Source organism: Lactuca virosa, chromosome 9 (genome assembly GCF_052849685.1).
Source record: "Lactuca virosa cultivar CGN04683 chromosome 9, Lactuca_virosa_CGN04683_v6, whole genome shotgun sequence".
In the NCBI taxonomy this organism is placed as follows: domain Eukaryota; kingdom Viridiplantae; phylum Streptophyta; class Magnoliopsida; order Asterales; family Asteraceae; genus Lactuca; species Lactuca virosa.
In genome coordinates, this window is record NC_136434.1 from 14,998,153 (window position 1) to 15,025,769 (window position 27,617).

The 27,617-nt window shown below is 36.7% G+C and overlaps 2 protein-coding genes and 1 pseudogene across 4 annotated transcripts; 2 read left to right on the forward strand and 1 right to left on the reverse strand.

Moving 5' to 3' along the window:
* Positions 1-7,365: 7,365 nt before the first annotated feature.
* On the forward strand, positions 7,366-8,658 carry LOC145137336 (GRF-interacting factor 1-like). 2 transcript variants are annotated; one of them, XM_079071481.1, is made up of 4 exons: positions 7,366-7,646; positions 7,744-7,820; positions 7,924-8,008; positions 8,106-8,658. In XM_079071481.1, the coding sequence occupies exons 1-4, from the start codon at positions 7,554-7,556 to the stop codon at positions 8,499-8,501; spliced, it is 651 nt and encodes a 216-aa protein (XP_078927607.1). In that variant the 5' UTR covers positions 7,366-7,553; the 3' UTR covers positions 8,502-8,658. The 2 variants fall into 2 exon arrangements, with proteins under 2 accessions (XP_078927607.1, XP_078927608.1); XM_079071482.1 differs by having other exon boundaries at positions 7,371-7,646; positions 8,121-8,658.
* A 121-nt stretch (positions 8,659-8,779) lies between these two features.
* On the reverse strand, positions 8,780-10,618 carry LOC145137335 (F-box/kelch-repeat protein OR23-like). The gene is made up of 2 exons (XM_079071480.1): positions 9,308-10,618; positions 8,780-9,218 (listed from the first exon to the last, which is right to left on the reverse strand). The coding sequence occupies exons 1-2, from the start codon at positions 10,285-10,287 to the stop codon at positions 8,927-8,929; spliced, it is 1,272 nt and encodes a 423-aa protein (XP_078927606.1). The 5' UTR covers positions 10,288-10,618; the 3' UTR covers positions 8,780-8,926.
* A 5,953-nt stretch (positions 10,619-16,571) lies between these two features.
* On the forward strand, positions 16,572-25,861 carry LOC145137333 (myosin-9-like; annotated as a pseudogene). The gene is made up of 36 exons (XR_013720998.1): positions 16,572-16,706; positions 16,786-16,929; positions 17,075-17,220; positions 17,331-17,487; positions 17,570-17,628; positions 17,718-17,877; positions 17,986-18,135; positions 18,226-18,362; positions 18,445-18,591; positions 18,691-18,792; positions 18,877-18,934; positions 19,019-19,120; positions 19,202-19,239; positions 19,318-19,444; positions 19,528-19,710; positions 19,794-19,925; positions 20,018-20,127; positions 20,206-20,266; positions 20,371-20,548; positions 20,654-20,859; positions 20,937-21,056; positions 21,234-21,332; positions 21,500-22,354; positions 22,432-22,571; positions 23,064-23,193; positions 23,257-23,517; positions 23,601-23,747; positions 23,813-24,025; positions 24,270-24,413; positions 24,497-24,567; positions 24,645-24,744; positions 24,805-24,861; positions 25,022-25,078; positions 25,164-25,244; positions 25,327-25,412; positions 25,565-25,861. The product of XR_013720998.1 is annotated as a myosin-9-like (transcript).
* The last annotated feature ends 1,756 nt before the right edge of the window (positions 25,862-27,617 follow it).

A 27,617-nucleotide genomic window follows, 5' to 3' on the forward strand; every position in this document is an offset into this window, starting at 1 on the left:
CAAACATAATGGGCCGACATTGTGGCCGTAGACCCATGCACACAATGAGGAGACTCACCTCGCACTGCTGAAGACTAGCTGAACACTTCTGACTGCTAACCGACAACGTCTGAACTGCTGATCCTTCGGCTTCCCGAACTATCAACCCATGTCAAACTTGGTCGAAGTCAACGGTCAAGGTCAACGCTCCGAGCTGACGCAACTCGCCGAGTTGACCCACCAACTTGTCGAGTCCCACAATCCACACAAAACTCTGGACTTCGATCCTACTCGTTGAGTTCTCCGTGAACTCGCCGAGTGCACCTTCAACACATCGGGACCCTCCTTCATCAGACTCGCCGATATCCCTTTTGAACTCGCCGAGTCCACCTTCATAAATTAAGGAGATTGCCTAAGGCTCTCCGAGTTCCTCCTTGAACTCGTCGAGTATGATGATCTTCATGTCCACTATGGACCCAGACTAACTGAGTCCCTTACCAACTCAACTCACACCTTCTAACAAAAGGGTTTTGGGGCAAGAAACGGTCTGACTCGCCAAGTCCCTCAAGTGACTCGTCGAGTCCCTCTATGTCCAGTTCTATTCAGACGATTTCAGTCAAGCACAAAGCATCCATGACCCAGATCTAACCTTCTAGGGTCGGAATAACACGCAAGGCTACTGCCTTTACATCCATGCATGGCCCTTTTTACTCAAAAGGCCAAAACAACCTCCTAAACTTTGCATGGGGAGTTCAAATGGCATAAAGTTTCCACCTTTATGCCTTAACTACCCTAAACACTCTCAGATCTGAAAGGATCTTGCTTGGGGACGTCCAAATCCCACAAGTAATGATTCTTGGACCAAAAACTTCATAAAATGGACTATAAGGAGTTCAAATAAACCAAAAGCCAAGATGAAGACTTGATTACCAAGAATTGCAGCCAATGGAGTGTATCTTCTGGATCTACTTCCTCCTCCTTGAACCTCCAACTTCCTTCCTCTCCTTCTTCCTCTTCAAGAGCACACAAATCACACAAAGGTGGCTCAAACAGTCACAAGATGCACTAGGGTTTCGTGGGTGAGGGTTTAGGGTCTGGTGGCTGAAGATGAGGCTGTGGAAATGAGAATGAGATGCTTAAATAGGGCACCATGTCCCGAAATTAGGGTTTCCCAACCCAGACCAGACTCGCCGAGTCCATCCCCCGACTCGCCTAGTCGTCCACTTAATCCGCGACACGGAACTCGTTTCTACTCGTCGAGTTCTTCCCTGGACTCGACGAGTTGACTCCTTAACTTAGGGTTTTCCTTTCCTTTCTTGGTCTTCTGAATTCGGGGTGTTACACTAAAAGTCATCCCATGACATAGCATCAACCGCATCATCACTCAACCTTCTACCAACCTCTGTCCATCAATCATATGCCCTGTCCTTCAGGAGGCAGGAAGCAAGTCGTTCCTTGTCCCCTTTCGAGACTACGGTTGGTACGAAAATATTGGCGACATCTGCCAATCACCTACTGCTAGCAATGGGGTCCCTAGCCCCATGATAATCTGGAGCTTCACAAGCTCTGAACTCCCGAATCATCAACGTACGCGTCCCTATCATGGCTGCTATCTCAGTGCAGAATGCACTCAGCCTCTCATCACAAATCTCTAAAATACCCTCCTTGATCATACTAAAGATCACAGGGGTCTGGTCAATGATACCGCGCGTACTCTCAGATGGAATGAACTCCCTCATCTGACCATCAAGCTGCCCGGCTCCAGAGTCCGAGCCTAATCCCTCGCCGGCACCAAAACTGCCATCTGGTCTGCCACATAGCGTCACTATACTCGGTAATATACCATCACTAACATCATAATACTCATCATAACTTAAGGGATCTCACACACTACAAGTTTCTTGGATTCATTTCAGTAGTTCGGGCCCATACTACCTTCCACATCTATCCGTACTTTCCCCAAGAACTGCCTTGACTCCACCAGGTCCCTTCTACTACTACTGCTCTCTGCTACTCTCATCCTAGGCTTGCCCTAGGGTAATCACCATCCCACTCTCCGCCGTCATCTGCATAAGAAGTCCTTGCTTTCTTCCCCTAACTAGCTCGTGAATACTATTACATATCACTCAGACTAGATAATTCTTCGAATGAGAGATCCTACCCTACAACGGTTGGACTCAAACAAGAGCTGCGAAATAGAGCTATACCTAACCTTCTGAAATTATTTAGTCCTTGCAATATGTAATTTAACATATTCGTTTACTAGTTAGTAAAAGATAGCTAGAACTCCTAAAAGCACAAAGCAAGCAACATTTGAGCATTGATTCATCTTCGTCTTTGGCGAAACTCTCGGTGGCTCGCGATGTTGCTGGCAACGGGTCGTGAGGGTGGCGCTTCAAAGGCATGACAGCGGGCGGCGGCCTCATCTGATCGGAGATGTGAGAGTAAGAGAGATGGCGGCTGAGGAGTTCGAAGTGGCGGCTGCAATGTTTAGGGTTAGGGTGTTGAAGATGCGACGAGGGGGAGCGGGAACTGCTACCATAAACCCGACTCCATAATAACTTCCTTCCCTTTTACATAATCAGTCCCTCCTTCACAAACCTTTATTCTCTTAAGTCCAAAACTTACCTAATAGCCCCTTGCTTCCTTAATTCCTTTCATAATAAGTCCCGAAATTACCAACCAGCCCCCTAAGCCTTCAAATCTTTTCAATTTAAGTCCATTAATTACCAAACGCACCCTGACTTCTGAAATCCTTTTCAAATTAAATCTATAATTTACATTTTTAACCCCCAACTTCTAAAATTGTAGCAATTAACCCTCGGGACCAACACCTTGCTATATTATTACGGATTTTAGGGCTACTATTAATTTATTAATTTTCTCATTTATTTATTTAATAAACGGGGTGTTACATTATGCTTCTCTGTCATATAATCATTTATGATTAGACATACCATGTTGTTGCCGGTATGCTGGAGCGTTAGAGCAGCAAATGAGAAATATGTGGCTGAGGTTGAATCTCAAGATCTATATTTTTTTTTTAATCTCAAGTGAACCGTCTCATATATATATATATATATATATATATATATATATATATATATATATATATATATATATATATATATATATATATATATATATATATAGAGAGAGAGAGAGAGCAAGGATCATTTGAGAACTCAAAGTTTCCCGAGAACCCGAGAACCGAATGTGAGCCGTTAGATCAAAATAATAGAAGGCTAGGATGCTCGATGGCGTTTTTGTAAATAGTTTGAAAAAAAAGACACGGGGGCATCATAATTATTATGAATAAGGGGCATTTTAGTAAATAAATAATTCAGACCCCTTTCTCTCCCTATCTCTCTCTCTTCATCCCGCCTCAATGACTTTCCTCACCGATGGTGATATTATCTTCGACAAAATCGGTGGAGTTCTTAATGATGCTCGTCTCCGGTACAAAGCATCTGTCACAGCTCTCCGGCTATGATCGCTCCTGGAAAAATAAATATCAAATTTGGAGCTGTCAATTGTTCTCGTAGTGCTCAGGAATAACCAAACCCTAACACAAGCACGTCACTAAATCTTCTCTCCTGCCGGTTATCCATCATGATTTTGTTTGGTAGAGACTTTCAATTATCGAATTCGAAGGATGATGGTTAGGTCTCGCAATTTTGTTATTCACTCTATTTACTGATTTTCTCTCTCCCTCATGTTCATCTTCATCCCAGATTTAGAGATGAAAACTCCGAATCTCACCTCTACATCATGGTTCTTACTATGTTTTTGTTCTATGATTTCAATTTCTGATTCTCGATGGATTTGAATTTGTGGTAAAGGGCTCGTTAGGTCATACATTTAAGGATCTTACCTCTTATATCATTAGAAATGGAAAATTATCCGATTAAATGCGTTTGAAGTGATCCAAAATTGGATCTCAAGTTCATAAGCTAAAATTCGATGGATCTATGTGGTTGACTTTCTTTGACTGCAATACAATGAACATTATGTCTTCTTTCCTTTTACTGACTATGAAAATTCCAACAGTTTAATCTCCCGATTCACTCAGATTCCAAATAGATCTTTACAATGCACAATGCAGCTAATAAATCAAACTCTTTCTTTCTTTTTTCAGTGACACCACACCTGGAGTTGTAGATGATGCATTCAACACATTCTTTAGTGAAATTGGAGTAGGAAAGCATGTTCCAAGAGCAATATTTGTTGATCTTGAGCCAACTGTCATTGATGAAGTTAGAACAGGAACTTATCGCCAACTCTTTCACCCTGAAAAACTTATTTTTGGAAAAGAAAATGTTGTTAATAACTTTTGTAAATTTGTATGCTCCTGCTGTTGTTCCACCAGAACTGCTCGTTGAAGGTACAATCTGTAGTTTGCTAATATTTCTAGTTAATATAACTGCATACCAACTAAACACAATAGTTTATTTGTCAGTGTGCGCTTTCTGCATGTTGCTAATAGAAAGTATTAGCTGTCGTATACAAAAGTTTATATAATTTATTGGGAAAACCTTTTTCAGAAATGTAATGTATTCATCAAATTTTTGGCACATGTGTATGTGTCCAACAAGGATTAGCATTAGCAGCTACCTTATATTTCTTGTTGCATTCTTTTGAAGTATTATCATCTGATTTGCTAAATGTTGACATATGGGACATGAAAAATTCACTTGTTTTAGAAAACAAGTTTGCAATTGGGGCCTTTTCATCTTCTGTGAGGGATTGGCTCAGCTTCCTAAAGATTGCCTTATCTTGAGATGCTTGTCCATAATGCCTTAGAATTTCATGAAATTCATAATCTTGTCTATTCATCAAATCAAATATATACTTTAGCCAAGAGGATGCTTTAACTCATGTACTTTAGGCAAGAGCCAATATAACTTATAAGTTCTTCTCTTACTATTATAGAACATTTAGCTTGTTAGGACAACTGTTATTTGTTTTTTTAATACAACTATTTGATGCATAATTTCTAGAGCAACTTTTATTGGGATTTATATTTATTTTTTTTACTCATGTACTTTGTGTCTATCTCTCTTTATATATATCACTTATCTTAATGTGTGTGTTTAACTGTGTCTGTGTTTCTTGATCCTAAATACAGGCCTTACACAATATATTGAAGGAGCGATTCTTTCAAACAAAATCCTCCCCTCTTGTTGTTGATGACCGACTGAGCTTCAACATCTAAATGTTGAAGAATCAAGACTTGATAAGTGTATAAGGTAAACACAACACCTCAACTCTATGGAATTTGATCATAATCAAGACTTGATAAAGTAATTCCATTCCTTTACATGATTCCATCATATCAATTACATGTGATTCACATGTAAATCACATATGAATTACATGTGATTCACAAGTGAATCACATATGAATTACATATGATTCACATGTAAATCACAAGTGAATCATATATGAATTACATGTGATTCACATATGAATTACATGTGATTCACATGTAAATCACATGTAATTCACATGTAAATCACATATGAATTACATGTTATTCACATGTAAATAACATGTAATTCACATATGAATTACATGTAAATCATATGTAATTCACATATGATTCACATGTAAATCACAAGTGAATCACATATCAATTACATGTGATTCACATGTAAATAACACATGCGATTCAAAAGTGAATCACATATGAATTACATGTGATTCACAAGTGAATCACATATGAATTATATGTGATTCACATGTAAATCACAAGTAATTCACATATTAATCACATGTGTAAATCACAAGTGAATCACATATGAATTACATATGATTCACAAGTGAATCACATAAGAATTACTTGTGTATATGAATTACATGTGATTCACAAGTGAATGTGAATCACATATGAATTATATGCGATTCATATGTAATTCACATATTAATCACATGTAATTCAGATGTAAATTACATGTGCATTTTTGTGAGTTTTCTTGCATTAATCAAATTTTTTAATTTTCTTGTAGATTTTGAAGAATTTGTGGAAAATATTGAAGAGGTGAAAAGTGATAAATTGAAGAAAATATGAAAATCTTGATATGAAGAAATGATAACAATGTGAATATTTATAGCATTTTTTATTTTTTATTTTGTATCGAATAAAATACTTGTACTATTATATTTATAGATTGATTAATAAAAATGAGATTTTTTATGATTTACTTACGAATATTATAGTATAAGAAATATGCATATATTCATTTTAAAAAAATATGCATATATGCAACTAAAATGTTGATTTTTTTTTTGTTAAAAAAAATAGAGTTTTTTTAAATATTTTAGTTTTTTTTTTATAAATTTACTGATTTTTTAAAATTTATATTTTTTTAAAAATTTTGCAGTTTTTTTTTTTTTGAAAAAGTTGCACTTTTTTTGAAAAAAATTGCAGTATTTTAGAAAAAAAATTCAGTTTTTTTGATAAAATTAAAGTTTTTTTTTTAAAAAAAATGCAATATTTTTTTTAAAAAAAATTGCAGTTTTTTTGAAAAAAAATTTCAAAATTTTTAAAAATTTATGCTTTCTAAAAAAAGTTAAAAAATCTGCAATTTAGAAAAAAAACGAAAATTATTTTTTTTATATAAAATAAATCCGAAAATTTGTTTTATAATGTTAATTTGAGAGCTTTTTATTAATATTTGCAATAATACAAAAAATTAAGTTGGATTGGTATGATGACGATCATGTCCTTAATGAATTAGTTTTGATCCAACGCTCCACTTTTAGTTATCGGGAAACTATGAGTTCTCAACCGATCTCATCCCTATATATATATATATATATATATATATATATATATATATTGAAATTATTAAAAATGTTGATTGTGGACAAAATAATGAAAGACAGACATTAAGATTTAGTGCATACGTAGCAAGTACGTGTTACGAGGTGAAGATCCCCTCGTACCTCCCTCGACCCAGCAAAACACTATCCATATTGCATCTGCAAGGCCAAGGCATTTACTTACACATACAATGCAAATGCAAATGCGTTCACGTGGTTCCCCTCTGCTGCCTGCTATTATATTCTTGGTCAGTCGGTCCCACAGACATGATCATCCATTATTACCATCCAAAATTTACTCTCATTAAAAAGAATGTTATGAAACGTAAACCACCACTATCGTCTGTCCCTAACCAGGAACATCCTTTCACCATCATAATAATAACTACCGTTGTTAAATTAAAATAAATATGAAATTATGTACAACAAGTCTTGGGATTTGTAGATAGACTTTGTTGTATCATTGAAGAGAGTGAGGGAGAATCCCAAGAGAAAGGTGCGCCTGTTTCTTTGATAACTATTAAAATAAATGTCATCCTTAAAGAAGATCACAGGATGCCGCTTACCTTTTCCCTTACTTGTGCTTTTTTTATAAGTCTCAAGCTTTATAACCAGAAAGAGAACATCAAGAAAAAAAAAGAAAGAAAGGGTCCTCTATCTATCTATCTATATCTATCAGAGCATCAGGTGGATAATAACTTTAAAAAAACAAAAGCTGTATCAGAAGATCACATCACAGAGATACAAACATGCAGCAACAACTCATGCACCAGATGCAGCACCGCCCCACACCCACAGCTGCCTTCAACACCACCACTATTACTACTGATCATATCCAACAGGTCTCTCTCTCTCTCTCTCTCTCTCTCTCTCTCTCTCATGAGTTACAATAGTGGCTACTTTTTAACTTAATGGCTGTTTTTAAATTGATTTGTGCAGTATTTGGATGAAAACAAGACACTGATCTTAAACATTCTGGAAAATCAGAGTACAGGGAAGTTCAGTGAATGTGCAGAGTGAGTCTACTTTTTTTTTTTTTTTTTTTTTTTTTTAAATTGTATTCTTCCTCCAATATTATATGGACATAAAGAATGATAAAAACTATGCTCTTTTTATCAGAAACCAAACAAGGCTACAGCACAATCTCATGTATTTGGCTGCAATAGCCGACTGTCAACCAAAGTCATCTTCTACTCAACTCCAGGTTTATATATATATATATATATATATATATATATATATATCAACATACTGTTTCTTTTTTATTTTGTGTTGATGATATGTATAATAAGATGGTAAAGATGGTATCCATGCAGCAACAGCAATTGCAACAGATGGTCCCCAATTCCCATATGGTGACTCAATCACACACAGTGTTCCCTCAGCAACCACCCTTTACAATGATACAGCAGCAGCAGCAACACGTGTTACAGAGCCAGCTTGGCATTGGCAGTGGGATTCAGGCCCCACGAAGCGAAAGTGGGACCAGCATGGAAGGTCAAGGATGTGGAGTTTTTCCTGATTTCAGCTTTGGGGAAGTAGCCTCCTCACATGGCGTTAGAACAGCAACCTTTTTAACAGCTAAAGATAACAGAGGCATAGCTAGTAGTACTTCTAGTCATACTCATGAACATGAACATGAAGGTGCACACGACTTTCCACAAAAGAAAGGAAAATTAACCACAGCAGCAACTTAAACGCTATCTGTCTCCAAGTAAGAGACAGAGTTCAGTGAGTTTTGACCCTGAGTTGACTTCTTTTTTTAAATGTGGTACTTTGTACTAGCTCTACCTGGTTTATGTTGTAATAAGATGGTTTACAAGAATGTGAATTCAGATAAATACTGTTCTATGAGTGTTCCTTGTGTCGCCATTAATGGTTTGTTTTAGGAAAAAGAAATTAGTCAAGGACTTGAATAATTAATAAACTTATTTACTTTTCTTAATCTTATGTATATACACACACGATGATAACATGAAGCAAACATACATTTTCTTTATGATTGATTCGACAACATGCTGTACAATGTACAAGTAGTGATACAACAACAAACTTATATGGTAGTAAACAGAAATACATACACTAGAGCCATCAAAGATATGAATGGAGTGATGGAGTCTAGTTAGAGTCGAATAGTGCACATAACTGCAGTTTTGAAATCTAAAGGTTGTTGAAATGGTGGCTTGGTGATTAGGGTTCTCCATATCTTCTTCTGAGGGTGGTATATTTGGAGGAATATAGATGCTGACCTTTTATTGCGTCTCAACCTTCGGTTCTCTGCTGAATCAGCTCCATTGTAAAGGACCATAACATGCAGCTCACTGTTTAGAGCGGCGAACCCCATTGATGACTCATCTGTTGCTCTTTTTGGCACACTGGTTTCCTTCCACCAGTGGTTTGAAGTCATGTCATACCTGTAACCATGTTGGAATTATGCAATTGAGAATCCATATGACTTGAAATCACAACATTAGTGTAGAAGGTGTGAATGGATACAAGATACCTGAATATATCATTCTTGTCGAGCATGAAAATTCCAGGAGAACCACCATTGATATCCTCAACAATTGCAATTCTTCCAAGCTGCCTCCTCTCTCCTTCTTCCCACATATCCCCAAGCTCTCTCCACTTCCCAACCCCACCATTTTTCAACTGCATCACCACAGCGTCCCTGTAGTACTCGTCTACAGGAAAAACACCCAAAATTGTCCTTGACTCGCCATACCCACCCATAACCCAAAATTCTTTCTCTTCATCCACATTCCCCACCATAAACCCAACACATCCTGCTCGAAACCTGGGCAATCCATCCAATGCCACCCATTCATTCCTCCTAATGTCATACATCTCCACAGATCTCATCCTGCTTCCCGCAGCACCAAACATGGTGTGCCTGGACCCACCGCCAGCCACAAGAATCCGGTCAGTATTAGGGATTGCCGCACAGGCAAAGCTCCCACGGGGTGAAAGCATGGGAGGAAGAGAATCCCAACTTTGTGTCACAAAATCATATCGGAAAGCCGCAGAAGAAGGAGATGGGCGGTCAAGTGGGAATGATCGGGTATCAAAAAGGGACCCACCAAGTACATACAGGCGAGAATCATGAGAAACAGATGTGAAATTACATAGACCATATACGTGAGGATTACATGGCATCGGAGGAAGATAACACCAGGCGAGATTTTGGGGGTCGAATAGGTAAGGCGAAGAAATGGAAGGGTCTTGAGGGAAGATACAGAGGATGTGAGAGCGTTTCAAGAGAGGGATGTGTTTATGGCGGATTGAGCGTAGGGTTCTCGATGAGAAAAATTGTTTCCATGATTTACAAATGGATTTGAGTCGCCCGTGATGAGAGAACGGAAGAAAAGCAAGAATCAAGGATGCTAAATCGTCCGGGAGTCCTGGAATTAGGGTTAGGGTTGGATTTTCTGTATGAAATTCTGCACCGCTAGTGAATGAAGAAGATGTCAATGGAGGAGGCATCACAAATAATAGAAACACTCTCTATGAAAATATCCACGATGTACATCGATTATTAACAGTAAAGAATTCAGAAATATAATCGAATGTCTGGACAAAGGTGTATCTACGGGTGAAAGAAATTAACCTTCGGACAGGGGAATCGAACCTAGAGATGCAACCTTAACAAATACGAAAGGCAATTTGCATACGTGCATAAAGAGGGTCGGCCGGCGGTGGCTGACGGGAGGCGGTGGCGTAAATCTTGGCCAATATAGCTTCGCGCAAAGGTCAGCGGCTGCTATGGATTGATTGGGTCATAAAATTCGTTGGAATAAGTTTCTGGATATATTACGCCGTTTGGTACTTCATGACGTTGACGCCTTTGCTTCTGGCGAGTTTTCAAACGGTTCATTTTCAATCTAATTACAGGAAGAATTCTTTTAAAAATAAAAATTTCTAATAAAAGAATAAATGGAACGAAAGGTTTTGAAGAGTTTTATAAAGGGCTGATCACAAAAATATCATAGTGATAGTAAGATCATCCTTCAATTCTTACGATAATTTAGTATAAACACCGATAACTCGTAGACCAAAAACACCGAACTTGTGTATGGGCGCGACATTCCGAAAAACTCGGGCTCCCGCTACCCTCGTTTTTGCTAAACTTGATAGTTTTGGTCCCTATTTAATGACATTTATTGGCATTAAACGCTCAATCAATCATTGATTTGTTTCCATTACATGATTCAAGTTTACCATCTCATTCAACACACGATTGAAAACACTCTTCTTTCTCCTCCTTCTCTGTACTCCTGCTTCCGGCGACTCTTTCAGGCAAGTAAAATATCCGGCAGTACACCACTGTTAAGGTTGTTGTACCCTGGGAACAGACGGCGAATCTGTTTAAGGGAATCGAGTCCAACTCGAGCCTCAGCCACCACGTTTGCTACTAATCTTTTTCTTTACAAAAAACTTTCAAGAGGAAAAACGAAGTCCTTACACCAACAATAAATTAGATCAAGGTGTTGGATTATAACGGGCTAGAAAGTGGTAACTTGAATCAACCACGTTCAAAAAATAAATAATCAGTAGGCCCGTTCAAGAGGAAAAACGAAGTCCTTACACCAACAGACTTAAACAGATTTTATTCTTTGTTCTAAACCTTTCGTTTTTCTGTTCTTTTATCGATTTTGTATCGATTTTTTCCTGTAATCTATTTAACATTGGTTACGACTCTTTCAGAATGTCCGGAACTCCCGTTGCTACTGGAACTCCTGCTGCTGGTGCTACCCCTGCTGTGAACCCAAATGCACCAGTTCCAAACATCATGACTAATCATGCTGAGAGACCTGAAAAATTTTCTGGTCTGAACTTCAAGAGGTGGCAGCAGAAGATGCTATTCTACTTGACCACCTTGAACCTGGCTCGGTTCCTAACAGAAACTGCTCCTGTAATTGTTGAGGGGAAGACTGATGCTCAATCTATGAATGCAGTGGATGCATGGAAGCATTCAGAATTTCTGTGTCGCAACTATGTGTTGAATAGGCTAACTGATGCACCTTACAATGTTTATTCTAAAGTTGCAACTGCTAAGGAACTATGAGAGTCTTTGGAAAGGAAGTATAAGACAGAAGATGCTGGAACTAAGAAGCATGTTGTTGCTAAGTTCTTGGAATACAAAATGGTTGACTCAAAATTTGTTATGAGTCAAGTCCAAGACCTTCAGGTCATCATACATGATAACAATGCAGAAGGGATGGATCTTAATGAGTCATTCCAAGTTGCATCAATGGTTGAAAAGCTTCCTCCTGGTTGGATAGACTTCAAAAATTACCTTAAGCATAAGCGAAAGGAGATGTATGTGGAGGAACTGGTGGTGCGTCTTCGCATTGAAGAAGACAATCGAATGGCCTTGAAAAAAGGCAGTGAAGTTGAATCTTCTAAGGTTCATATGGTGGAAGCTGGTCAAACTTCCAAGAGCAAAAGCAAGGGACCTCACAAAGGGAAAGCTAAGGGCAAAAACCGAGGCCCCAAGGTGGGTATAAAATGTTTATGTTATGTTCTAAATTTAAAGTCTTCCGTTTGCCAATTTTTGTAGTTTTTGAAACTATTTTATTGAACTAAAACCCAACATCTGAGGTTACTACTGCTGCAACTACCGAAGCTGTTGCCACTGCTGGGGTTGGTGGTGGGAGGGTCTTCCAGTATCGGGACTTCGACAATACGAAACCCACAACATTCGACAGAGTTAAGGATCCGATCACAACCATAAGGTGGCTGTCTGACATTGAGGGGTGCTTCTTCACTTGCTCTTGCCCAGCTGACCAGAAGGTCAGGTGCGCTCTGAACCTTTTGAGGTCCGAAGCGAATGATTGGTGGAGACTTGTTACCAGCTCGTATTCTCCTGAGCAGAGGACTGCAGTGTTGCTAAATCCGCCACCTGAATAATTTCCAAGAATTTAACCAAAAACGAATGAGATAAAGATTCAGGATAAAAAGAGATTAAAGGTGACAACTCTTATCTATTTACACAAAATGATTCTATTTTGGATTTACTTTATTTCCAACAATCAAACGGGAAAAAGTTAAGAAACTATACTCTCCTTACCAATATGGCCAATAAACTTTATTTTTTATCCATAATAGCAGTGTTATCGGTAAGGAATGTAAGTATGTTGCTCTTGTGTATAAAAGAATGTAAGTATGTTGCTATTAAAGTTTACACATTACTATTATCATTAAAAAGATATAAGCATGTTGCTTTTATGGTTGTGAAAATGTAATCACATTGTTATTATGGGTAAAAGTTCAAGTGCATTGCCTATATTGGCAAAACGAATAAAGTACATTGCTATTCATGCAAATTGCCTCTAAAATTCTTAGTTGATTATAATAAAGGTATAGTTCTGTTGATCATATCTAATACGTTAAGCATCTACAACTTTCAAAAAATAGGCAACAAACTGTTCAACCTATTTTTCCATCTCTATAAAGGATATTTGGTTCTTGTTACCTCTCTCTGATAGTAGAGCTCAAGATAGCCAGTCCAACGCTCTTCTTTGATGCAAAGTGATATCACCGCGATTTCGGGCCCACCTTTCATGGTCCCTTTGTAAACCAAACTATCTGATGAGGAATCAATAATGTCCACACGCTACTTCAAGTTCATGTCAATTGTATGCCATCACATCTTTCAATTATTGCATTAATACTTCAACATTCTCCTCAGTTGGACTAACCTCCATTGGAAAATCTATGTCCATGGCCCCTAGATTAAGTCAAACCAAAAGAAATATAATGTAATAAGGAAGAGACTGAAGCAAAAGAAGAAATAAAATCAGAAATGGAGAAGGAGAAAGAGAACGGAAAGAAAAAGTTGGGCCATAAAGATTATCCAATTCATCATCCAACCCGTGAAGTTACAACAGTGTGATTTCTTTAGAACCAAAAGCGCCCCTAATCATAAATCAAAAATCAATAAACAAAAAAATCAATGAAATTAAAGATTGCCAGCAGAATCAATTAACCTGAAAATTGAAATTAAAAAATCATCAACGAAGCTATTTGAGAAAATACATAATGAATTGACCTGACGCAAATCGTATCAACGCTCCTTTTTCTTCCTAGAGTTGATGATCGCATCCCCATGAAATCCATAAATTAGTTGATGAAAAGCAAACGAAAATTAAAGATATCATGTGAAATGTACCGATTGTCAATACAACACTTTCATTTGCGTGTCAAAAACTCTAATTTTTAGAATGAAACGGCAAAATTTGAAAAACTGTGAAAAAAAACATCGACAAAATCCTCTTACCTCCATCGGAAGCTGGTGGTCATTCCTGCCTTCCGGAGACACTGATAGTGATTAGGCAGAGGAGGAAGACGATGCTGAAGGGAGGTAGGAGGTGGAAGCATCGACAAGAACGAAGAGGAAGGTAGGAGGTGGAAGCATCGACAAGAACGAAGAGGAAGGTAGGAGGTGGAGGCGGTGACTATGCTCTGCAATCGTAAGCTTGTTCTTCAAAAAAAGATAAATATGCGTATGAGGCGGTAGTGACAAAAATCAATAGCTGAAGGATGAAACTGTCAAACCCTTAAATAAATGTGGCCAAAACTTAAAATGGGTAAACTTTAGAGTCCCTTATATAATATATATATATATATATATATATATATATATATATATATATATATATATATATATATATATATATAATATAATAAACTAACGTCACTGGTTTGTCTGTTTACACCATTGTCGACTCATAAACGGTCTAATCTCTCTTGATCTATCGCACCACCTTTTATAAGTCACTAAAATCCTTCCCCTTTCCCTATTTCCAAAATTATCCAGCAACAGTATTTGATGAATCTACAGAAAAGAAATTAGGGTTTTCACCTCTTCGTGGAGCTGCCGACGTGGTTTTCCTTTGGATCTCGATGCTCAATTCCGATGAGATTTTAGCGAAATTCCACCACACATTCTTTGGGCTTCATCTCAAGGATGCATACTTGTTGTTTTTTATAGACCGAAATCCAGTTCCCTGTTAATAAGGGATACCTAATATGCTTCCCGATGAAGGTGAGATGTGATTAACACTTTTTGTTTGTTAGATTGTATGCAATATGCGCATGAATTACATTGAAATCTTTTGCTGTTTAAATATTAGGAATTTTGGCGGATCAAAATCTCCCCTTTTTTATTATGAATTTAGGGTTCGTGAAATTGTTGCCCGTTTGCCTTCCATCGATATGTATTGAACTATTTTAGTCGAATTTAATGTGATTAGTTTGGTCGTGAAATTGTGCAAAATTTTAAGTTTATGATGTTCATCAATTTTAGTATATATGTTCATATTATTAAGAATCTTTATATAGTTTAATGGTTTGATTTTCTAATTTTTGTTCTATTATATTTTTTAGTTTTAATGTTCGGTTGTGTATGTAGCTAGGGTGAATAACAGATGTTAATATAATTTTCTATAGCTATATTATCAGCCATTAAGGATTATGATCTTACAACGCTATATATGTTTTATCTCATTAGTCATTAGCAATCATAATTTCACACTTGTAATTATCTATGTCATCTATTTTCTACATTTAACGAATGAAATTAACAAGCTGAGAATAACATGCTTTTGGAAAATAAAAAATGGTGTGGCTGTCGAAGAGATACTAAAAAACTTAGAAACGCTGAATCATAAAATTGTTAGAATTGGATCATGTTTTTGGAGTTGGAGCATTATATACTTTTGAATCATATTATTTTCGGATATTAATAATTTATTGGATCATAATAATATATTTGGATCTTCATAATATATTGGATCATAAACTTGTTGGCTGTAGATCACATGTTCTATACTTGTGTTTTACCTCATTAGCAATTATAATTAAAGAAAGGTAATATACATAATACATGTTGTAAATACCCTGAAGTAGTACACTTGACATAGTCACATAACACATGGTAAGTTAGTCTTTTTGTTGACTTTTTGTGGTATTGACATTCTTAGGGATTTGTTACGACGTCATGAATGAGTTACTGCACTCACTTTCTTACGGTGAAGGAGTCCGATATAAGATAGGGGACGGGGATGATGGAATCTTGATGGAGGAGTTTGAACTAATCCAACTTAAATTTTGATATACAGATGGTATGAATGCTTCTGATAAACTGTTTTAAGGTTACAATGTTTATGTGTGTGCATATATCAACTATTATACTTGTATACAAATGATACTTAGAGCTTCCTGTTTTTTTTTTGGCTATCCAACCCTTAATTAACTCACAGGTTAAGAATTGTGGTTTACTTTAGGGTAAATTAAACTGTGTGATTCTCTATTGGCCTCTACTTCATGTATTATAGTTATAGATTACACTGGATTCAACCTTTTCAAAACCAAAAGGGGGTTGCCCATAGTCACACATGGTAAGTTAGTCTTTTTGTTCATTTTATTCTAATGTGAAGTGTACTACTTCAAGCAGATGTAATATTATAAAATATGGTTTTGCAAATTCAAGCTATTCCAAGATAAATAACATCAGCTAGAAGAATTAGTCCAATATGGGGACTCAAATTTTTATTTTTAAAAGCTGGATGGAATGTTAATGTGGATGCACTTTGTGTGAGTCAAGGTTAGAGACACCTAATTACAATTAGCCAGGCTCTCTGTGTTGAGAGATAGGGGGAAATACACTTGATGGATGATTGTTATACTTATACACAGTATCTTGCAATAATTAATGAGTGCAACATGCAAAACTTGTATGCATATTATGAACTTGCTGCATTTTTATGCAGGGTGCTACGACAAATATTATCGTAGGTTCCGAAGTATGGGTTGAAGACCCATCAGTTGCTTGGATAGATGGAGAGGTGTTAAAAATAAATGGAGAGGAAGTTGAGATCCAAACTACTGATGGGAAGAAAGTAAGTTGGTTGATTTTCAGTTTTAAATTCCCTATTTTTTCTGGTAAACAAAGATGGATAATGGAATTTGCCATTGAAGGTTGTTGCGAATTTATCGAAAATATATTCCAAAGATGTGGAAGCTACTGCTGGTGGAGTTGATGACATGACTAAGCTTTCTTATTTGCATGAGCCTGGAGTGTTGCAAAATTTAGCTACCAGATATCAGCTGAATGAAATATATGTAAGAAAGATTAGATACCCAACTTCCATTTTATTTTAATTTTTAATTTTTATTTTTGTTCAATCTGGTGAGAGAAAACCATGAACTATACTGCAGCTATGGGGGGCTGTGTCATAATATTATATCGTATTCTGACATATGGCAGACATATACTGGCAACATCCTTATCGCTGTTAACCCATTTAAAAGATTGCCCCTCTTGTATGATGATAAAATGATGCAACGCTACAAAGGAGCAGCATTTGGGGAGCTAGATCCTCATGTTTTTGCAATTGCAGATTCTGCTTTTAGGTTATCTCCTCTCCTCTCCCCACCTCTTCTTTTTCTTTTCTATTCTACTTCTACATATATACTTCTTGTACACAGGATTAACATTCTTTATTCTATAATGTATCTATCAGGGCAATGGTTAATGAAGGAAAAAGCAACTCGATCTTGGTCAGTGGTGAAAGTGGTGCAGGTAAAACTGAGACTACTAAAATGCTTATGCAATATCTTGCCTTTTTGGGTGGTCGTAAAGGCACTGAAGGAAGAACTGTTGAACAGCAAATTCTTGAAGTAAGAAACTTGATACCATGGCTTTTATATATTAGTTTTTTTGCTCTATGTTCCTCTTAACTATATGTTGTTATAAATGCAGTCGAATCCAGTTCTGGAAGCATTTGGGAATGCAAAAACTGTTAGAAATAACAACTCCAGGTGTTGATCACATTATAAAGTTATTGTATGATATGAGTTAATAATAATTGCATAGGCTCTGAAAAATCCTGATATATTTGTAAATGCAGTCGTTTTGGTAAATTTGTTGAGATTCAGTTTGATAACCAAGGGCGAATATCTGGAGCAGCCATCCGCACATACCTTCTAGAAAGATCTCGTGTTTGCCAAATTTCAGATCCTGAACGCAACTATCACTGTTTCTATCTTCTCTGTGCAGCACCTCCAGAGGTTGTTTTACTTTTACATGCATTAGTTACAATTATCACATTTCCTTGACCAAGGCTTTGGATTTTTATAAAATCGTAACACTAGTTTCTAACAACATATTTCATTCAGGAGATTAAGAAATATAAACTGGGAGACCCTAAGTCATATCGGTATCTGAATCAATCAAAGTGCTATGAGCTTGATGATGTAAGCGATGCCCGTGATTATCTTGCCACAAGGAGAGCCATGGCAGTTGTTGGAATGAATGAAAAGGAACAGGTTATAGTATCTTCATATAATGCTAATTTGCTTTCTTGATAAATGATAATACAAGTCACAGAACTGCTATAACATGCTCACCTACTCCAGGATGCAATTTTCAGAGTTCTGGCTTCAATTCTCCATCTTGGAAATGTTGAATTTTCAAAAGGGAAAGAGGTTGATTCCTCCGTCCTCAAAGACGACAAATCCAAATTCCATCTTCAGACCACATCAGAGTTGCTAATGTGTGTTTTCTCCTTTGTGTTCAGATTCAATTAATTTGATGTGTGTGCATCACTAAATAATATATCTGTTAATGATTGTTAGGTGTGATTTTAATGAAATGGAAGATGCACTGCTGAAGCGTGTGATGGTTACCCCTGAAGAAGTTATCAAGAGAAGTCTTAATCCTGAGGGTGCATCTGTTAGTAGAGATGGTCTAGCAAAGACCTTATATTCCCGCTTATTTGACTGGTAATTTCAGCCTAAATACAAGATGGCAGTCAATAAATACGATTAGATACTATATTTACTATAGCAGTCTTAAAGGTTCATGGTTATTCATATCTGCAGGTTAGTGGAAAAAATTAATGTGTCAATTGGGCAAGATCCAAATTCAAGATATCTGATTGGGGTTCTTGACATATATGGTTTTGAGAGCTTTAAATCTAATAGGTAATCTTATGTGCTGAAATAATCATCAATGGAACGCCTTGTTTGGCGACTTGATTCATTAGTAACTCTGTTTGGATTGTGCAGTTTTGAACAATTTTGTATTAATTACACTAATGAGAAGCTGCAACAACATTTCAACCAGGTTTGACTTTTGGTATTTCTGACTTAATGATTGACAGTTCTGCTGAATCCATGATTGGGTTTTTTCTTTTGTACTTCCATACAGCATGTATTCAAGACCGAGCAAGAAGAATATACCAAAGAAGCAATTGACTGGAGCTACATAGAGTTTATAGATAATAAGGATGTTCTAGATCTTATTGAAAAGGTATTTCATATAATTTGAGAGTGCATTCCATCATGATATGATGGCTTCAACATTGGATTAATGTTTAAATTATGATTGCAGAAACCTGGTGGGATTATTGCACTACTTGATGAGGCCTGGTATGTAGTGTTCTTCAGCTTATATGTGCTTTTGAAATCGCTGCTTGTTAGCTGATGACATACTTCTTCTGTTTCCAGTATGTTTCCCAAGTCGACTCACGAAACATTCTCACAGAAGCTTTATCAGACATTCAAATCTCATCAACGGTTTTTCAAACCAAAACTGTCTCGCACTGGTTTCACCATTGCTCACTATGCAGGAGAGGTGATTTGAATAGATCTGGTACTCTCTTTCTACATTTCAAGGCCTCTTATTTTTAATTATATCTGTTTTCTGTTTGTATTCAGGTTCAATATCAATCTGAGCAGTTTCTAGACAAAAACAAAGATTATGTTGTTCCGGAACATCAAGATATGTTGACTGCTTCCAAGTGCCTTTTTATATCAGGCCTTTTCCCTCCATTGGCTGAGGAGACAACCAAATCATCAAACAAATCTTCTAAGTTCTCATCAATTGGTTCTCGCTTCAAGGTATTTTTTATCTTTAAAAAAATTCCTTAATGTCATGTTATGTTGGTCATAAGTTGATATGATCTTTTTGTTAATGCATGCAGTTACAACTTCAGCAGTTGATGGAAACATTGAATTGCACAGAACCCCACTATATCAGATGTGTGAAGCCAAATAATTTTCTTAAGCCTGGCATCTTTGAGAATGTCAACATTATGCAACAATTACGTTGTGGGGTGAGCACTAATCAGATTTGAAATAGATATATTTTAAGCTTTAATAGTAAATTCATTAAACATGTAATAATTTTTCTTTTCTTATTACTAAGGGGGTTCTAGAAGCAATTCGCATCAGCTGTGCTGGCTATCCTACTCGCAAGAGTTTTTCTGATTTTGTTACCAGATTCAGCATTCTTGCTCCCGAGGTTAAAAGTGAGAAGTAAGTAAAGACATTTTAACACCACACATCGTTTAAAAACTGATAAATGGTCTCATAACTTGAGTTATTTCTCTACAGTTATGATCCGAAGGTTGCCTGCAAAAAGATCCTGGCCAAATCAGGGCTTCAGGGATATCAGGTACCAAAAGTTCCTTTTTCTTCTGAATGCAAGATTTCTTTTAGCATTCAGTCAACTGTTGTTAACATTTGTATGAACTAAGTGAAATCTCAATAATTTTGCAGATAGGGAAAACCAAAGTTTTTCTTAGAGCTGGTCAGATGGCTGAATTAGATGCACGAAAAGCACAGAAGCTTAGCAGCACAGCCAAGATTATACAAAGACAGATAAAAACTTACATTGCTAGGAAGTATTTTCTTGCTTTGAGACAGTCTGCTATTGTCTGGCAGTCATTTTGCAGAAGTATTTCCTTACTTTTCATCTATGCTCAGCTGTATATATATTATATTATATAACTTCTCATCCCAATGACCAACTCTCATTGTGGTGTTATGTTATGTCCACTAGGAAAGCTTGCATGTAACGTGTATCAACACATGAAAAACAATGCTGCTACGCTTAAAATACAGACGTTCTACAGGCGACACCTGTCAATGAAGACCTATAACAAACTAAAGCTGTCAGTTGTCCTCTTCCAAGCACGTCTGCGTTCAATGGTTGCTAGTAAACATCTCAGATTCAGAAAACAAAGCAAGGCAGCAACTCGTTTACAAGTCAGGCCCTTGTTTCCTCACATTGGTTATAGATCTAAACCTTTATCATACTTTCTAATAAGAATTTATGATTGTAGGCCCACTGGCGTGGTTATAGAGATTCTTCATACTATAAGAAACTGATAAGTGCAGCAGTTGTTACACAATGTAGGTGGAAGGGGAGAATTGCTAGGAAAGAGCTTCGCAAACGAAAGATGGTTTGTTTCTTGTTGCATGTGCTTTATATAAAAGAATAGCTAAGTTTTGCTAATTGCAGTTTTTAACGGGATCTGATCAATCTATATCTATATTATTGTTCTCTCTCTCTCTCTCTCTCTCTCTATATATATATATATATATATATATATATATATATAAATTTTAAACATATACAGGCGGCAAAGGAAGCTAGTGCACTCCAACTAGTGAAGGATAATCTTGAAAAACAAGTGGAAGAGCTCACGTCACGTTTAGAGTCAGAAAAATGCTTGAAGGTAATATTAGTCTATTTGAAAGATAATGTGTCTTTTTTCTTACTGACAGTTTAAAACAACATTCCTGTTGCCATTAGTGTGGGTGGGTTGTATTTATGATTGCTCTATCGAATATAAAAAAAACTTGTATAATTGAATCTGACAAAATAGAGCACTGTATGGTGCAGATTGAGTTGGAAGAAGCAAAAGATCGGGAAATTCTCAAAGTGAAGAACTCCCTGAAAGCCATGCAAAAAGACGTTGATGAAGCAAATTCATTACTTGTCAAGGAACGAGAGTCTACACAGAAAGCAATTCAAGAAAAAGATCAGGAACTTTTGAAATTACAGAACTCCCTGCAAGCCATGCAGAATAAAGCTGATGAAACAAATGCATTGCTTTCCCAGGAACGTGATTCTGCCCAGAAAGCAATTCAAGAAGCCAAAGAAGCAAAAGATGAGGAAATTTTGAAATTGCAAAACTCCTTGCAAGCCATGCAGAGTAAATTTGATGAAACCAATGAATTGCTTGTTCAGGAACGTGTGTCTGTAGAGAGAGCAATTGAAGAAGCCAAAAAGGAAAAAGTTCAGGAAATTCTGGAATTACAGAACTCCCTGAAATCCATTCAGAATAAATTCGAAGAAACAAATGCATTGCTTCTCAAGGAACGCGATTCTACACAGAAAGCAATTCAAGAAACAAAAGAAGCAAAAGATGAGGAAATTCTGAATTTGCAGAACTCCCTGCAAGCTATGCAGAGTAAACTCGATGAAACAAATGTGTTTCTTGTCAAGGAACGTGAGTCTGCACAGAAAGCAATCGAAGAAGTAAAAGCAGCAAAAGATGAGGAAGTTCTGAATTTGCAAAACTCCATGCAAGCTATGCAGAATAAAATTGATGAAACAAATGCATTGCTTGTTAAGGAACGGGAGTCTGCACGGAAAGCAATTGAAGAAGCATCCTCAGTTGTCAAAGAAATTCCAGTTCGTGTAGAAGACACACAAAAGATTGCTAGTTTGACTTCAGAAGTTAAAAACTTGAAGGTACTCTTGGTTTCCTAGAAATTCTCTCTCTCATTGCTACTGCATACTAGTAGTTCTTATGTACTTATGCCATGCAGGCTTTATCAGAGTGGGAAAGACAAAGGGCAGATGAATCTGATAGGAAGTGTACTGAAGCTCTGGAATCAAGTGAGTATAAGCGGATGCAGTTAGAAGAAACTGAAAGAAGAGTGCTTCAACTTCAGGAATCTTTGGATAGGTATCATTGCTGCAAAATCTTTCATAGTAAGAAAAATTCTCTAGTTAGAGTTATGACCCTGGATAAACTTCTTTCTAACCAAATCCAGAATATCAGGCCAGTTCTAACTTTAAAACAAAAATAGGTCCAGTTTGAGTTAATTTAGTGCTAGAATCATATATAAATGATAAGTGCAAGTGCAACCAACCTCTAGTTCTATTGGTATATAATACTCTCCTTATGCAGACACATACATTAGGGCAAATTGCATGGAAGGATATCACTCCATGCTTATAGTCATAGAGATGATGGAAAGCATGATCAAAATACATTTTATATGCTTTTAGAGTAAACATATCCTGGTTTTTGATAATTTTGCATGTATTGAAAAATGATATATTATTAGTAACAAATGAGTAGCTTGCATAGATACAAAAGTTGTTCATATGCTTTATTTATAGCAAACTGTTTTTGTGATGTGTGGTTTATGAATTGTTGTGTTTGTGCAATTAGGCTGGAGGAGAAGCTGGCTGACATTGAGTCACATAATCCAGGTCTTCATCAGCAGCAGCCGGGTTCAGCATCAGCATCACCACTGCCACAGATTAAGAAACTCCAGGAAGGACACTCAAGGTCCTTTAAGGTATTGCTCCTTGTTGTTTTTCATGAACACAAGTAGAATTAGATTGTAATAAAATTGTAACAGGATCGACATAGCTGTGCAAGTGCAACACACTCAAGAGAAAACTCGGATGTAGAGGAGGGAGTAAAGAAGTGTGGTGATGATCAGAAACAGGAATGCCAGGATCTGGTGAATCGATGCATTGCACAACGGATGGGATTTCCCAATGGCAGACCCATTGCTGCTTGCATCATATACAAATGTCTAAGGAAATGGCGATCCTTTGAAGCTGAAAAAACCACCATTTTTGATCGCATAATCCAAGCCATAGGCCGATCCATTGAGGTAGGTAGTATCATTGATTCAGCCATTGAGGTATTTATAGTACTTGTGTTATAACCTAGCTTTGATTTTTTTTGAAAATGAAGGCACAAGACAACAGTGATGTTTTAGCTTATTGGTTATCCAATGCATCAACACTGCTGCTGCTGTTACAGCATACACTCAAAGCTAGTGGGGATCAGCCACATCATCGACGCCCAAGATCAGGTCCTCTACTAGTAAAAAGGAATCAGGTAAGGTATATATTTTAAAATTAAAAAAAAATGTATATGAATGAAATTTGTTGGTTGGTTGACAGAGCTTTCGTGGAAGTGGAAGTGGAAGTCCTCATGGTGTAGCAATTTCTATAAACGATATTGGTGATAGCTCACCTGGCGGAAGCCAGCTTGAACCCAAATACCCTGCTTTGCTTTTCAAGCAGCAACTGACAGCATATGTTGAAAAAACATACGGCTTGATACGCGATAATTTAAAAAGAGAAATATCTCCATTACTTGGCTTGTGCATTCAGGTACTATTTATTTATTATACCCCCCACTCTTTTTAATTTACTTACTTAAGGGATATGCCTCTTAACTTGTTCAGACGGTTTGATACCACAATTAGAGGCCTCTGATTCAGTCTGTCCTAGACACACACAACCCATGCTGACTCAATCAGATCTGATCCGGTCCTAGACTACCAAACACTGCTAATATATGTATCTTATCTGGTATTTGTTATAAGTTATATATATATATGATGTGTGAATGTAGGCACCAAGAATTTCCAAAGCAAACTTGTCAAAGGGGGCAGCTCGTGCACTAGCAAATGCTGCTTCTCATGAGATTTTGCTTGCTCAGTGGCAAGGAATCGTCACAAAAATTGGATGCTTGCTAAACACATTGAAGGCTAATTTTGTCAGTTTATTATGCATTTATCTTTGTTAACTACCCTGCCAAAACCTTGCTTGATTTCATTTCCATCAATCTTTAATGTGTAGGTACCTTCGTTTTTGATTCGCCAAGTGTTCACACAGATATTTGCTTTCATCAACGTCCAGTTATTCAACAGGTCTCAACTTACAACACAGCAAGCTGACAGTTTTGAATTTTAATTTTAATTCTCTAATTTGTCCTTGGCTGCTGCAGCCTTCTACTGAGACGCGAATGCTGCTCTTATAGTAATGGAGAATACGTAAGATCAGGATTGGCTATATTGGAACTCTGGTGCCTCAAGGCAACTGACGAGGTAATATAATATTCATAAAATCATATATACATATTCTTTCCCTTGACTTTAACGACGCAGTATGCTGGATCGGCTTGGGATGAGCTGAAGCACATACGACAAGCTATTGCATTCCTGGTATGCATATATATATATATATATATATATATATATATATATATATATATATATATATTATTGCTTAATAATCATGTATTATGTATATACATACATAATATGATTATTCAACAAAAGAAACTGCGGTATTCAAAGTAAGTGGTGATGTTGGTCTTTTTAGGTTACCCAGCAAAAGCCAAAGAGGACGCTGCATGAAATAAGTTATGATCTGTGTCCTGTAAGTCTTTGAGATTTTAATTAGTAAACACAATAATTGCATCCATCTTCAAGTGTTACTTATGACACCTCACCTGCATGTGCAGATGCTTAGTATACAACAGCTATACAGAATCAGTACAATGTATTGGGATGACAAAAATGGCACGCATAGCCTTTCGCCTGAAGTAACTCTCAATATCCATCATTTTATAATAAACTAACTTAAATATATATATTATATATCTAACAGTGATCAGTGGCTGACAGGTTATTTCTAACATGAGGATCCTAATGACCCAAGATTCCAATAATGCCATCGCCAATAACTCCTTCTTGCTTGATGATGATTCAAGGTTATATTTTATCATGTTTATCAGAATAAATTTTTACTAATAGTAATACCCTTAATTCCTCCGTTCTTTCAATTAAATTGTTCCAACATTGCCCTTGCAATAAGCTGTTCTTGCTGACTTAAAGATTGTGATGGGATATGATATGCATGCAGTATACCGTTCTCGACAGATGAGCTGACGAGATCAATGGATCCGATTGGTGTATCGGATATTGACCTCCGCTCCTTCGTTTCAACTCCGGTTTCAGTTTCAGTTTCTTGCAGTGTCCTAGGTATCGATTCTTTTGTATGATTAATTAGCATTAGTTATTATAAGCTGTAGTACAGTTGTGTTGTGTAATCAATTAATAGGGGTTTTGAATTTCTAACCACACACATCCCACTCGTATACTATTTCCAGTTTTGTAGATCTTTATATCTAGCCACTTGATAAAACTTCTCTAGAGTTCATTGTCGATGACTAAATACTAAATAGTAACACACCTATGACCCTATATGTGCTTTGTCATGACTCTTGAATTTCTATATCTTAAAATTTTATGATAGATAAAAATACATAAAAATAACTAGTGTAGTCACCTAGCTAGGGGTTTATACGAGCCTAGCCAAGCTCGTTTCAAGCCTTAAATTTTGGAACTCCGGCTTGGCTAGCTCATGTATGTTTTAGAAATCCGAGGTTGGCCCAAGTTGAAGAAACCAAAACCCCCACCTCTATTTGACAAGACTTGAGGGGGTGTTTGGGATTTGCTTAATGGGTTAAGTTTGTCACAGTATGACAATTTTGTCTCTACAACGATTTTATTTGTGGTGATGCTTAACAGTTAGGGTGTTTTGTCAAATATGTCATTTAGCAGGCCATTAACCGGTTTCCTGGTGACACTCTCCATTTAGCCTCAAGGAATATCAAGTTGGTTCCTTCATAACCCAGAAACCACCACCACCGTTGTGCATGTTGTGATATGTATTACCATCACCATCAAACACCATCGCCACCATTATTGAAATCCACCACTGCCGCCATATCTACACTAGCATCGTCCACCACCACCTCCTCTTCTTGCCTAGATCTAAACTCAGTGCCTAGATCGTTGCAATGTGTGCTTAAACTCAAATATCATGACCATAAATTAAACTCTGAAATCATGGATGAAATTAGAACCCTAGCAACACAAATGCACAAACTCAAATGCAAGTGCATAAACCTGAAATTAAACAGGAATGAAACCTAAACCATAACTTTTATCTTTTTTGCTATGATTCACGTTTTAGAGAGTAGAGAGGTGAAGGAGATTATAATGATGAACAATCAGGGGCAGCGGTGGGGGTGGGTCACGACGCAGGAGTTTGCATCTTGGTCTATAGCCACAAGACCACTAACCTGTTAAATGACATATTTGACAAAAAACACCTCAAATGTTAGGCATTATCACACCGAAAATCGTTGTAGGGACAAAAGCCTCTCACGACCAACTTAGGGACGTTTATGGCAATAACCTTTGCTTATTTAAAAAAACTTATGTTGTTTAGTAAAATTGCTTATTAATTTATTCGGTGTTAAAACGAAGTTTAAAAAAAAGTATTTGGTTGAGATTATCTAGTAGCAAAATGTAATAAACAGATAAATTATTTTTTAGTATTTGGCAAATGGTGCTAATATGTTTAATTAGGAAATAACTTATCAAAAACTCCTTAAATAAGTCAATAAATAAAGAGCAAGTAACTTATCTAAAACTTTTTATTTAAGTCAATAAGTTCTAGTGCCAAACCGTAATAAATTAAAGATCAAAACTGCAAAATTTGAAAATCCTTATAAATACTATTTATCAAATTTGACAAACTAGTGGTGGGCATTTGGACCGTATCGGTTTTCGAGAATATTATGGACCGTGGACCGGACCAGATGAGACTTATCGGGTCCAGGTCCGGTTTTTCCGGTTCTTGGACACAGTTGGACAGGTACAACTTTACATGCATACATTACAAGTCGTTAAAATGCGGTCTTGGGTTTGATACAACTCGTTAAAACAATTATGTTGTTGGGTTTGATACGTTGCAACTCGTTAAAATGAATACGTTTTTGGGTTTGATACGATACAACTTGTAAAAATGAATACAATTCCGTTTCTTGTACCCGTTGAACCGATCAAACTTTGACTGTTTATATAATTTGTTTGAACTTTGAATCAAATAATTTAATGACTTTATC

Excerpts from the sequence above, each read along its gene's own strand:
- LOC145137336 (XM_079071481.1), top strand. The coding sequence starts at position 7,554 with ATGCAGCAACAACTCATGCACCAGATGCAGCACCGCCCCACACCCACA. Across the intron at positions 7,821-7,923 it reads AAGTTCAGTGAATGTGCAGA|AAACCAAACAAGGCTACAGC; the intron begins GTGAGTCTACTT and ends TCTTTTTATCAG. Across the intron at positions 8,009-8,105 it reads CATCTTCTACTCAACTCCAG|ATGGTATCCATGCAGCAACA; the intron begins GTTTATATATAT and ends AAGATGGTAAAG.
- LOC145137335 (XM_079071480.1), bottom strand. The coding sequence starts at position 10,287 with ATGCCTCCTCCATTGACATCTTCTTCATTCACTAGCGGTGCAGAATTT. Across the intron at positions 9,219-9,307 it reads GACAAGAATGATATATTCAG|GTATGACATGACTTCAAACC; the intron begins GTATCTTGTATC and ends ACATGGTTACAG.